At 39.3% G+C, this 13,419-nt stretch overlaps 1 protein-coding gene across 3 annotated transcripts in view; it reads right to left on the bottom strand.

Annotated features, from left to right (window-relative positions):
- Positions 1-8,909: 8,909 nt before the first annotated feature.
- GABRB3 (gamma-aminobutyric acid type A receptor subunit beta3) overlaps positions 8,910-13,419 on the bottom strand; it is a 115,040-nt gene continuing 110,530 nt past the window's right edge. For all 3 annotated transcript variants that reach the window (XM_072030577.1, XM_072030571.1, XM_027446784.3), the window contains exon 9: positions 8,910-12,912. In XM_072030577.1, the coding sequence (XP_071886678.1) occupies positions 12,562-12,912 (351 nt within the window). In that variant the 3' untranslated portion in view covers positions 8,910-12,561. The remainder of the gene's footprint in view (positions 12,913-13,419) is intronic.

Here is a 13,419-nt window from a genome sequence, read left to right as displayed (position 1 = left end):
CTCTAGCACAAACATTAAAGGCCAAAATCTTTAAAAATAGAAAGGGAGGGACCACCAGCATCAAGCATCACTGCATCCGATCCAACAGCTGCAGGCAGCCACGGGATTGCTGCCTAGCCCAAATTGCACACCCACACCTGACCACACAGTCACTGAGACAGTCCCATCTCACAGGGGCAAATTTAATTTTTCAGACTTCTGACTGTTTTTCTGATGTTTCTGAACATTCAAGTGCCCCCACCAGCTTCAAATATTTAGAATTTTTAACTAAATCATTGTTAAATTTTGGCCCATTGTGGTATGACAATGCTGTAGGAAAAATCACACAGATATGTGCTTGCAGCTTACTGCATGAGTTCATATACAGCAATGGGATTGGAGGTTGTATAGAGCACGCTTATCTGTAGTGTATTTGTTCTTCAATACGTGCCAAGTGCATCCCCAGTATTACAAGCATTTGTATTTGTCAGTATGAGGATGTATCTCCTGAATTTAAACTAGGCATTTGAACTAACTGATTTCCAAACCAGGAAGTTTCCAAAAAAATACTCCCAGACAAACAAAAATCCTACTCACAAGCCACGAAAAATAGTATGTGAGAATTTGTCATCACATGCAATTTGCATTTTTAAAATGTGTCTGTGAAATTTTACAGTCATTTGCATTTCAAGTCAGCAATTAGATTAAAAAAGCCAACAACTGCAGCTGTGACAAGTACTCCGCCACGTGAAAACCCATAAACAGTCCTCTTGTCCCCTAGTAACAGCTCCGATGCGAATGAATTTCAGCGTAGCACTCAACTTTTCCCTCCTCAAGGTTGCTTTCATCCTTGATGCAGTATAACTGGAAATCCTCAAAGACTGGAATCCAAACAAGATGCATATTAAATATTACAATCTGCCCTTGGTCCTGTACAGAGTGTCTTTTGGGGTGCCATTATGGTCAGCTGTAGAGCAGCATCAGAGCCAGAGTGGGGGTTTTCCCAGCACATGGGGTAGGGCATCCTGCTGCTCCGTTTCTGTCCATGCTCTGCCACACGCCCAGCATCCTCTATGGAGGCAGATAAAGGGGAGATGAAGGTCCATGGGGACACACATCCATCGCCTCCCCTGGAGCAAGCAGCACTGCCCCAGCAGCTTGTCTTGGGGCTTTAGTGGCACCTGATTATTGGAAGTGATATTTTGGAAATCAGGTCTCTCTGCAGCATTGAAAGAATAATAATAATAATAATAATAATAATAATAATAATAATAATAATAATAATAATAATAATAAAACAAAACAAAACAAAAACAAAACAGAAACAGGAAAGGGCAGGGAGTTCTAGTCATTTTAGAAAATGTCACCCAGTATTCAGTGGTGGGTTTTAAAACACATCCCTGCATCAGCAGGAAATCTTCCTGGCCTTCAGAAACACTCCTGCTGGCATGACCCACGTGGGTCAGCACAAGGTGCCAGCAGTTTCCTGTAAGTGTAATGGCACTTCTTGGTGCTTGGCTGCTCTTGGCTGTTCTTCCCTTGGTGGCTGTCAAGAACAACAAGTTGTGAGCAATTTTTCTGCTTAGGTGAACTGAAGAGAATAAGTGTTTCGGTCCACAGCCTCCTGGACACCATTTACACACGCACCATGCTTTACACATGGGCAGAGGTCTCAGGTTCAGTCTCCAAGATAATTTTCTGTTAGGAGTCTCCCTGGCAGACAAGATCCCACCAGCATTAGTGCTCATACTGTAAGAGCTGGGCCCCAGGACTTTGTGGAAGAAATGGGGCCCCTAGGACAATACCCATGACCCATCACCCAATACCCATGGCCTGTAGATGTCTGGGATTCTCTGCAGTTCAAATATTATTCTCATCTAACCTGTCAGTGGTGTTTGATGGAAGATAAAAAAGTCCTGGTCTCTGTTATTCATCAGCAAGATGAAATACAAGCTTTCACTTCACCTTTGATTCAGAGATTTTCCTTCCCTGCAATATGTGTTGTTGTGAATGCCTTTCCTAACACCAGAAGGCAAGTGGATAGCACAGGGAGAGGAGAGTTAGAGACATAAAAGAAGAACAAAACCAGATGGTGAGCTAAGGACAGAGGTATGAGGCTGGGCAGGGCAAGAGACTGGTGACAATTATTAGGAGAATGTGTCCAAGCAACACTGGAAACAGACAGAAGAAATCAAGATGGTAGGAACACTGTAAAGTATTTTGGTCCTTTATGGTACATCTGCAACAGATGAAAGAGTAAGATGGTGGTCAAGGGAGTGAAGAGCACAATGTGACTAAAAATAGCAGAACATCTTTTAGCTCAGAAAAATGAAAGTAGAGGAAAATGTGATTTCTCTCTAGAAATATATCAAAAGAGTAAATGCCAGATGGGGAAGAGCTAAAGGGCAATTCTGGCACAAGAACAAAGGGGGGAAAAATTGGCCATAAATACATTCAGCCTGAAGACGCTTGTTACCCCCTGAGCAGTGAGAGCCTGCCACCTGCTGTAGGCTGTAGCCACCAGGGCAACCTTGGTGGCTTAAGGGTGGATTTGGCCAGTACTGAGTGATGTGTGCCTGGCTTTGGCAGCAGCATGAATTTCTGCTCCTAAAAGTCAGGTCTTGTTCTCCACAGAGCCAATGGAAATGGAAATGTGAGCAGGACTTGGTGGCAGCCTTTTTGTTTACTAACAGCTATGAATAGGGTTGAGTGCACTGAAAATTTCCATGGCACTTTCTACCCTCATACAACTAGTGCCCTGAAGCTCTTACCTTTGTGTTTTACAACCATTTTATGATGGAGAAAGGTGTATATCCATGAAGACAGTGCTTCAGCCTTTATCAAGTTTTTCGTATTACACTGAAGATACTAAACATGCTATACGGGATCATTTGACATGTCAGCTAGTGCCCAATTCCAAACAGGCCATGTAAATTTTGAACAGAAATTCTTCCAGAAATCATACATTGCCAGCAGCATGGCGGTATATCCCCTCACCTGCCAGCAGTGGAGCTTCACACCCGTTTCAGTTGTTGTGATTTCCTAGTCCCCATGTAAGCCTGTAGTAACTCAGCCTCAGACTGTTGGACTGAGCTAGTGGGCAGGAATCAGCCCCAAAATCAGGCTTTGTTTTTACTTTTGTATGTCTGAAAGTAGTTCCTGGCCAAAAAAAATCTTTACTTCCTAAACCAGAGTTGTCTCATGGCCTAGGCTACAGTTACCTGGTCAACTCTTAGATACAGCTTCCTTGTCAATGAAGCCTGTAAATCTTTACCTAATTATTAAATAACAGTAATATTAACAATATTATAATATCAACATTTGTATTAATAACAATAAAAATACCCATTACAGTAGAAAGTCCTGTAGCTTGCTTCATAGAATGGCTGTGATTTCAGTTACAAACCATCTCCACAGCCAGTATGGTTCCCAGCAAGAAGCATGGCTATATTTTCCCTAAAAGCACGTTTCAATGCTTTGACCCTGAATGATCCACTTTCATTTAGGGAGACAGTTACTGTTTTGTTGTTGTTGTTGTTGCCTTTTTTTATTTTGTTTTGTTTTCCTTGTGTGTGTTGTGTGTATTTTTATTTATTTATTTATTTATTTATTTATTTATTTATTTATTTTGGCTTTGCATTTTGCTGTTAAGGGGCAGGCCTACCTTTGGGAACATCTGTAGACAAACAACAATGCAGCCTGGATATCTGCCACCTTATCACTATCAATGTACTTGATTAAACTAAAATTGCACAAATTTCTATCCCTTCTGTCTATCAATTTCAGGTTTCAGTCCTCTACTGTATTTTCATCTTTCCTGTTGATGCATTAAGTTCTGGCATTTTTTTATGCCTTGAATTTTATGTAATCAATTAAGATGTACATTTTCCATCAGTCTGGCTAATATTAACTTCAGGTGGTATGCAAAGCCTGTCAAAACCTCTGAGAGCTTTTCTGTTGACTGTAATGGGCTTTGGATCAGGACTCTTAATAGCAGTCATTTGTTTGAATCTATTCTAGTTTAATGAGTGATTAGCAGATGTTTTTTCCACTCTTTACCCAGCAGTTGATAAACCAGAGTCCGTGAGGAGCTGTGTACTAAATAATAGTATGATTTTACAACCCTCAAATTGCTTTAGAAAATAGATTTATAAATCATGCACATAAAAGTAAAGAATATTGACAAATTTTCCCCTATAAAAGAGGAGGCTTGCTGCGTTTTATATGAGTCTTTCAACAATAAAGTGTTACCTACCATGGGACATTGGGAAAACCTAGCAGATCTTTATATATCTTTGTGTCTTGCGTATCTCTCTTTTCTGTTCTCTTTTATTTGATATAATTTACATGTGTTCAGCACTCCACCTCAGATTCCTGTATCTGTTAAGATGAGATTCTTGTTTAAACAAAGTCTCTTCATGCAGGAAGAGAGCTGTGCCAAGAAAAAAGCCCTTGATTTCCCAATTACTTGGTATTATTCTTTAAGTCACCTTCCAACCCAGGCAGCGTTCCTAGTACTGTGAGATATCAACTATCAGGATTTGTTCTACTCGACCTTTCATGATATTTAGGCATCTGGCTTTCCAGCTCAAGTAATCAAGATGATAATTAAACCTACATCTTTGTGAATGTCAAAACTGTCATCTGCATTCAGAATGTTACAGGTCTTCAAGAAATGATGATCAAGAGAAATTTAACATCAGTGAGGTCATTAGGAAATTGTTCTAGCATTGGCTTCACCAAAAACTGCCGTGTCAAAGCAAATGAGATACATGGAAGTATGCTATATTAACTGCCCATATAGAATACCTAATCAGTGTCACTATAAACTAAGATTGCTTTGTAAATGTAATTGCTGACAGTATTTCAGGTAGTGCCCAAACAGTAATAGCCTATTATGGTTATCCTTTAGATCATTTCACTATTAATATATAGCACTATGTCCAGATGCATATGTATTTATTACACAGATTAATTGCTTTCCTGCTGCAAATGTGCATTACATTTTTAGTGAAACAAATAAGCAAAAAAACCTCAGTGCTTCATGTTAAATAATGGAAAAGTAAGTGGTAATTTGAAAATGAGTTAATGATGCAGTAACTTCCAACTTAGAATAAGGCAATGTCAGGAGTGTTAAGTTCACAGGAAAACGTGCCTTGGAATTGTTCCTTTTTGCAAATGAGCTCATGTCACAGTTTTCCAACCTCAGTAAGCAATCAGAAGTTATTTCACAACAGTCAACATGGTCCCGAGTTCCCAGCCAATGCTGTAAACCTGCTCTTGGCTCTCACTGACACCGGAGGAGGGGCAACTGGGACAATGTTGACCATGATATGAGTTCACTCACATCGCAGGATTTATTCATGAGCGACCTGTCAGCTGCAACTGAAACAGTTTATTCAAAACAATGTAAATCTAGGCAAGTGTAAGAATAATTTCTAGCTCTCCATCCATGCTTATGTCTCTCTTGTGCCCCTGCCAGCATCAACCATAGCCACTCCAGCTGCAGAGCTCTCTGCAGCAGTGCTGCCAAGCACCCAGCTCCTTCTGACGTTTCTCACAGGTTTCTCTAGAGGCAGGTTTTGCAGCTAGTCAAAGAACTAAAACTACCAATGTGGGCTTGGAACTCTAAGTGTGGGCTTTAAGTAGCCCTTGTGTTGATAGTATTTATTTTGTCAATTATAAATAGGGTCTATAACGACTGAGGACACCTCATATAAATGTGCCGCATGAGATGGGATGAATTTATGTCCTCTTCAGTGGCAGGGGAACTAGGCAGACAGCTTTGAAAGGCAAAGCAGCATATCCAGTATGTAACAGTATGGGAAATACAAATCTGAGGAAAAATCCGGCACTTTGAAGGCATTCACAGGCATCTGCTTGGGACTCAAGGCCTTTTCTTAACAGGATGCTCCCCTCCATCCTGGATGTAATTACACGTAGAGTTTTTGCTGGCTTTTACACCATACGATGGTGCCTGGAGCACTTGCTTGAAGGATGCTCTGGGTCATGTTCTGGGGATTTCCACTCAAACTGCCCAGCTGCTCTGCCAAGAAGAGCTTTGAAAGCATGAGAAGCACAAGAGCCTCACTCCAGTCTTAGTCTCGGGCTGCCTGAAGTGGAGATTTTCCCATGATGATGGTCCTTGCTCCTGCAGTTGTTTGTGCACTTGGCATCAAATAACCCCCAAAGAAAAAAGGCAGGAAGACCTCACTGCTAATATTTTTTTAATGCTGTTGCATGTGCTTACATTACCGCTGTTTTAGTCTGCATACTTTTAAGAGTAGCCCTAGGCAGGAAGAATTCTGTACCAAATTAGTTCTGTCCCTGTGGATGAAATGTACGGCCTGCAGCAAAATTCAAGCCCAGGTGTATGGAGAGAGGTTCTTAATTATCTGACAGCCTGTGATTTCCCCCTTTTCCTAGTATTTTTCAAAGGACAGGAAAATGGAGTCTCCAGTGGCATTGCTGGCATTTTTGGTGGAGGAACTGTGAAGCAGCAGTCACTTGTTAGACTAATACAGCATCTGATCTGTGAAACCGTTTCCAACACAGAGAACGTGTAATGCTGGTTTGTCTGCTGGCACAGCTGAGCAAGTCACCATGCCTGCAGCTTGGAGCTCCTGGTAACCTGCAGGTGTGTGGTTAACCTACAGCAGTGGCAATGCAAGCTCTGACCCATGATATGGGTGAAGGACAGAGGAAATGCCCAGAGGTTTTGTGCCGAACTGATATAAAGACTTCAGCAAACCTCCCGTGCTCTGTCCCAGGTGTCTCAGGTAAACACATATAAAAAGCTTCAGCACCTGGAGAAGACCCTGCTAACTTGAAGGCTAAAGCATAAACTGAAATACATTTAAATACAGTATTAGAACAGATAACCTAAAGATTGCTGTGATGTATCATAGCCCTGAGTACCCATGCTGTTTGCTTCCGTGCCTCCTGCCAGCTAGGATAATAGCTATTTTATCTCCAGACTTTTGCAGCAAGAGCAATAACATCTGAAAGGAGCCAACTGCTGGTGGTAAGCTGGGGGATAATTCAGAGTTTATCCTAAGGCTCCCTCTGTAGTCAAAGGAGAAAGATCGTTGCCTCCAAAAAGATTCAGAGCAGGGACCTGAGTGGCTTTGAGGTGTTCTGTCTAGGTAGCCCAGGCAAAACTTGGCCTGAGCAGTCACTTTCTGGGAAGTGACTAAAAAGAACCACACCAAACCAAACCAAACCAAACCAAACCAAACCAAACCAAACCAAACCAAACCACTGATTTAAATTAGGCTGCTTTACTGGGGCAAAGGCATGCAGCAGTAATACATTGTAAAGGTAAGATATGCCATCCATATAAATTATCCTTTTGAAATATTGCGCATGCTTAAGTACTACCTAAAATCCAGGTAATGTGCTAAAGAATTTAAACTGGCTGATTTTGGGGACTATAGTTGCTCTTTTTGTAATATTACATGTTCCGTCCATGTGGATTTAGTTTTTAAGTATAACAAGTGACATAGTGCATTGGGTAAGCTGCCAAAGGATTTGATTTTCAGAAGGCATCTGCTTGAGACCACAAATCAGGCCCTCACAAGAGAGGAGAACCACAGAAAAGAACCACTCAAAATCTGAAATGATTTTAGAAAAGCTCAGACCCTTTATTTGCAGGAAAGTTTGGAGGTAATTTTGAGAGATTCTGTCTTTGTTCAAAGAAAATTCAGCCTTGGGATTCCCTCCATGCTTAGTTTGATTTTCATCTGGTCTGCCTTGCTTCTTCCGCTAGTGGGTTGTGCTTGCTGTTCTGATGGCTGCGAGTATGAAACCAACATCATTGGAATTTGCCTTGATCCTAGGGAGCATGTTTATTTGGGGAAAGAAACCCCAAATATCTAATAGGACTGGAAAACCTTTAATACAGTTACTAGTACCTTATTAATTAATATTAGTATTAACTGATAGTATCTATCCATACATCAGCTTCAAAATACAGAAGGAAATATATCTCTTACCCAGATATTCCTCATCAAAAAGATAAGCTTGGGACATCACTATTTTTTTCTGCTCTACAGTATGTGCTGTACTGGAGTAAATAGACAATAGATGTTACTTACGATCTGCGAAGTGCTGCTAGAACTGAACAGAAACTTGCTGAACAGAGGGAGCCTTTCTGTTGACTTCAAAGGCCTTGCAATCAAATCTGTTGTGCTGAATATTTTACCCGCTCCTAAAAGTTGTGACACACTCCATTAGCTACCATGATATTTAAGCAAGTGTGTGACACCTTGTTACAACACAAAGAAAGGCAGTCAGGTATAAGGACAGTGTGCTTTCCAAATATCCATTTAGAATCCTTAGAGGATTCTTAAAATGAACTTAATGCCCCTCTTGGAATCTGTCAGTATCCCAACTCCTTTAAAATAACCTACTAACAGATAGCAATAGAAAGTGTAGTGAATGCAATTAGCATTCCTGATACAATTAGCATAGCTAGAGAAGAGTTTTTGGCTAATTTTTAAAATATTTATGATGGTTAATCAAACAAATTAACAGGACATCACCATCTTGTTTTGACATCAAAAGCTCTCTTGTCTCCTAGGCAGGCAAAGGTTGCATGTAAAGCAGAGGACAACCTTTCTGCTCTTACTGAGCAGATCCCCAGGTCAAGAGAGGTTGGGTTGCCATTAAGAACCTTGCCAGGTCAGTGGATATAGTTTTCCCTCTTCATTAATCTGCTACAGAAAACACTAGGAAATACAGTAGTTTAATGCTTAAGAATCCACTTTTCTACTTGTGTGTCAATTTCAAAATACTTTAATCTATTTTTTCTTTAAAACTGTGTAAGACTATTACATGACATTTAAAACCTAATTAAACATTAGAATTTAGCCAAGCACCAAATTTAGTTGACATATTTCCTCCAACCCCAGAAGAAAAAAGAGAAACAATTGATCTTTAAATCCTTTTTAATAAATGAATATTCATTCATCAATATTTTCATAAAGCATCTCTTCATCATTCCATTTTACTATTTTTTTTTCCACTGCTGAAGAATACCAAAAATACATAGATGTGCCTTAAGCAAAAAAAGACTGGGGTTTAGTTTATCTTTACAATGGAATGAAATCAACTTAGAGTTAAACCACCATAATATTTCTACTTTTTATTGACCCTTTGGGCTATAACACAAGATAGATACTTTTTTTTTTTAATGCCTTTTACAGACAAATGATGTGTAAATGTTATTTATAGTAGTATGAGTTAGAAATGAGTTAATTATCTATAAATACATTACTCTGGTGCAATTTGGTTGGAATTATCCTTTTTTTTTTTTATATATATAGTCTTAAAGCCACCTATTACATTAAAGTCATACACTGTAGCTAGCATAAAGTGACAATAGCCAGAAAATGTGAGGTCAAGGTAAACACTGTTCTTAACACATGGTTGTGTGTGTGTGTGTGTCTGTGTGTAAGAAGTGGTGCTGGGACTGGAGGAAAGGAATTAGCAAAAAAGGCACAAAAATGTGTGTTAAGGATGAAGTGTTAACCTCAAGCAAGCATTTCCTGGCTTTCTTCAAGTCCAACCAAGACTTCAGCCTGTTCAAAGACCAAGCTGTTTCTGCCCTACGGAACTCAGCTAGACTGATGAATACAAAATCTCATGAAAATCTGAAACGTACAACTGCTCACTCTTTGCAGTGAGACAAAAGGGGGAAGTACTGATCCATGAAAGGGGCTGCAGTAACACACTGCCTCTTACCCCAGCAAGTGGTAAGAGTCCTTAGAGACTTAGTTCTCTTGCCCATGTGGGGTCCTGAAAGTGCATGTTGCCTCTTCACTCAGGCCAGACTGTAATTTGCCTGCCTACCTAAAAATCCTGACTGAAGCCTCTGGAGAAGTGCCTTCAACAAGATGTGGAGTATCACAAATAAAAGGTCTCTTGTTGTTCATAAAGACCCCTGCCTGATCAGATAATTTCTAGGACTTGGAGCTTGAAGAAAAGAGAGAACTGTGATTAAATCATCAGCGTGGGACCACTCTTTTCTTGAATCCCATTTTCCAGCACAGTTGTTTAGGGCACTTACTGAAGGACTTGCTCAAAGATCATTTTGTTAGGGTAACTTTTCCAATGCAAAGCCTACTCTTTTTAAGTTTTATTAAAATCAGATTTTTTTTTTGTTTGTTTGTTTAGTCATATTTTGATGGTACGATAAAAACAGGGAAGGGATTTTCAACAAATCTACTAAATACATACTTTGGGGAGGTGTTAATTGTTTTATTACTTTGAATATAATGATGACAATGTGCTCTGTAATCCCTTCATAGAGATAGTAAAGAGCCCATAATTGTGGTTTACTGATGACAACTAATAGTGAGGAGCTTTTTTTAAAAAAAAAACAACACAAGCTTTTCTGCTCCAGCTCTGTGGGTTCCTTTGAGGCTCTTCACACTGCACAGTTGTTTGCAGCTACAGTGCTTAAAAACTGCAGTTACAGCCACTTTGCACCACTGCCAAGGATGCAGCAGGACTGCGGTGCTGATCCTGCAGGCGCTGGCAGGCAAAGTTAGGGTGGTGGGGATCGCACTGCAGCTCTGCTGCGAGGCGGCTGCGAGGAGTGCACTGCTGTTCACAGGGCAGCCCCTGGGTACATCCTGCACCATGGAACAGGCACTCAGGACTTTTTCTGTGCTACATTTCAGACCAGAGCAAAGTTTCATAGCTCAGCTGCAAAGAATCAGGGGTTGGAAACAGTAATGGACTGTACAGGGCAACAGCACAAGTATCATTGCTCTCTTCGCAGATAAATCAAGTGAGAACGCAGGTCATTACAGAGCCAAGTTATGGCTCTGTAACTGATGATACTTTTCAGTATCATACCCTCCTTTTATTTTTTTTTGGTAGATGCATATCCACATATTTTTCTCCCATCGATGTCTCTAGCTAGCATTCAAAGCTCTCTGTCTGCCACAGCTTTCCACTGGTTTCCCCAGGAATCCTACCTGTGGAGAACTGGCAGGGCCGTGCCTGAATTCTTGATTTAAATCTACTTATGCTACTGTACCTGTTGGTATTTGTGAATGTACATGATAGAAACACTGCTTACAAAAAATATATCTTCTTTTCTTTAGAAAGGTTGCTCTGATAAATAACAAATTAAGTTTACAGATCTGAAATCGGCATACCTTGATGACTACAACCTACCAGACTGAAAAAACTTGGAGCCCTGGTAAGGGAATGAATTTGAATGAAAGCCAAAGTAGTCACATTTGCACGAAGAATGTGCTTGAACATAATTAATGCTGAAAAAAAAACAAATACTGTTTGCTATCTTTTGTGATCTGTGACTGCAGCACACTAGCTTTACAATTGTACACGTATATACTTTAAGTATATAAATAAAATATGAAAATGCTCCATTACTGAATCAAAGTATCAGAAGTGCTCTATTTGTTCAATTCTAGAGAAAAAAGTTGTAACATCACAGAAACAAAAATATGACATAGCATGCAATCACGATAGCAAGCACAGGAAAGAAAAACATTGAGAAAATATACGTATATGCATATTATGCAAATATATTTTACATTAACATACAATGTTATAAGAAATGTTAAATAATGTGAATGCATATTTAAAAAATGCTACAGCTAGGTGGTTTCATGTTGAAGTAGCAAATAACCTGAGACATCTTCTATGCTTTCACTGGAATAACAATCTTTAAATCTATAGCAGATGTAGAACACATTGACAGTAGTTGAATTCTCAGCTAAATTACACTAAAAATGTGCTGTTTTCTTTCAAAATGACATGGCAGCTGGAACCAGTCCAAGGGAAGGAAAATGTGCTGTACATTTACAGTACTTACAAAAGATTCTTTTCACTGTTGATGGACACTTAAAATGCTTGTTTGAAATATTATGAACATGTATATGTCTCCAAAGACCTAGAGCAACACTCCTATGATCAACCTGCTTACTGCAGAAGAGAAAGCAAGAGATCATTAAAAACGATGCTTGTTCAGGACCGGAAAAATATATTATGACATATAAAACCAAGATATTTTAGCAAAGAAAAATAAATTTGGCTTGATGAAATTGTTCCTGATGGATCTGCAATATAAACGACTTATTTTAAACTTACCAGTGTAACACTATCGCTTTATGATTAGTGTGTATGGCAACATTTACAAACAATGTTACTAAATACTGACTTTATACACCATTACAGCTGCTTGAAAATTTATATGACAATCAAAGTTCTGTAGTGATAATATACAACACTTACTTTCTCAAGGCTTGTTTTTGACGACACCTGCCTTTCAATTGAAAAAGATCCTCGAAGTGCATTCTATGTGACATTGTCCATAACCTCAGAATGAGCGTGTACACGCATGTGTGCATACATATACCTTTGCTTTTCAGTGTGTGCCTACATACACACACAGTTCTTTGCTGTATGTATTCACACATACATGAGTATTCTCTACATAGTAAAAGTTCATATATATATATATTTATATATAAATATATATAAACTCTGCAGGCAAGTAAGTACTTCACTTGTTATAACTGAAGTCCTTTAAAAAAGTTCAGTCAATCAGTTAACATAGTATAGCCAGTAAATTAAGTTGAAAAGAGAAAATGTGAATGGAAACACCATTCTTGACCATCTGTCAATGGCATTCACATCTGTTAGATCAGGGATTTTTATTTTCAGTTGTGAAGACCTTCTTCGTAAATGGCCCCTCTTGCTGTGGGAGCCTGTTCTTTCTGACGGACGCCTTCCAAAGCTTTCACGATGTGAACTTTGTTTTCTGTACTGGATTCCTGAGTTGTCAAAGGATATCGTTGAATTTCTGGCATCCGTGACGCTGGTTGTGACCTCGTTGCTTGCCACCTCATTGTGAATTTCAAGCGATGTCAGCAGAATATTTCCATGGGTGTCCACCTTGGGGGGGCAAAAATAGAAATACGCATTGTTTCAAAAGATTTGACATATATCAGCAAAACGTGGGCGTATTTTAATCTCCAAAACCATATGTCTTTTAAGAAAGGAAGTATTCATTTTAAGCATGTGGTAATCTTAAAAAAAAAAAAAAAAAAAAAAAGGAATACTCAGCTGCTTAAATTGAGGCAAGTACTTAGATACTGTTACAAACAGGGTTATCATACTCCCAAAATCTAGTATAAAACTGTATTTGGCAAAAACAGTCATTTTCCTCTCAATCTAAACCAGCTGTGTTTTAAAGGATGGAGTAATTCAGTGCAGTAGGGAGAGAGGGTAAAGGATGCAACCTCTCTGCTACAGCAGGAAATTAAATTAAACTGGACAAGCTCTTTTTCAATGCAGGCTTTAAAAACGGAAAAACAAAGTGCAGGTGAAGTTTGATAAAATCACAAGAATGGTGCTGGCCTGATGAACTCTCTGTATGTTGGAACCACGGAGCTTATTTAA

This window comes from Anas platyrhynchos, chromosome 1 (genome assembly GCF_047663525.1).
Source record: "Anas platyrhynchos isolate ZD024472 breed Pekin duck chromosome 1, IASCAAS_PekinDuck_T2T, whole genome shotgun sequence".
Classification (NCBI taxonomy): domain Eukaryota; kingdom Metazoa; phylum Chordata; class Aves; order Anseriformes; family Anatidae; genus Anas; species Anas platyrhynchos.
Note: the sequence above shows the minus strand (reverse complement) of the source record. Positions and strands in the feature narration are given on the sequence as shown.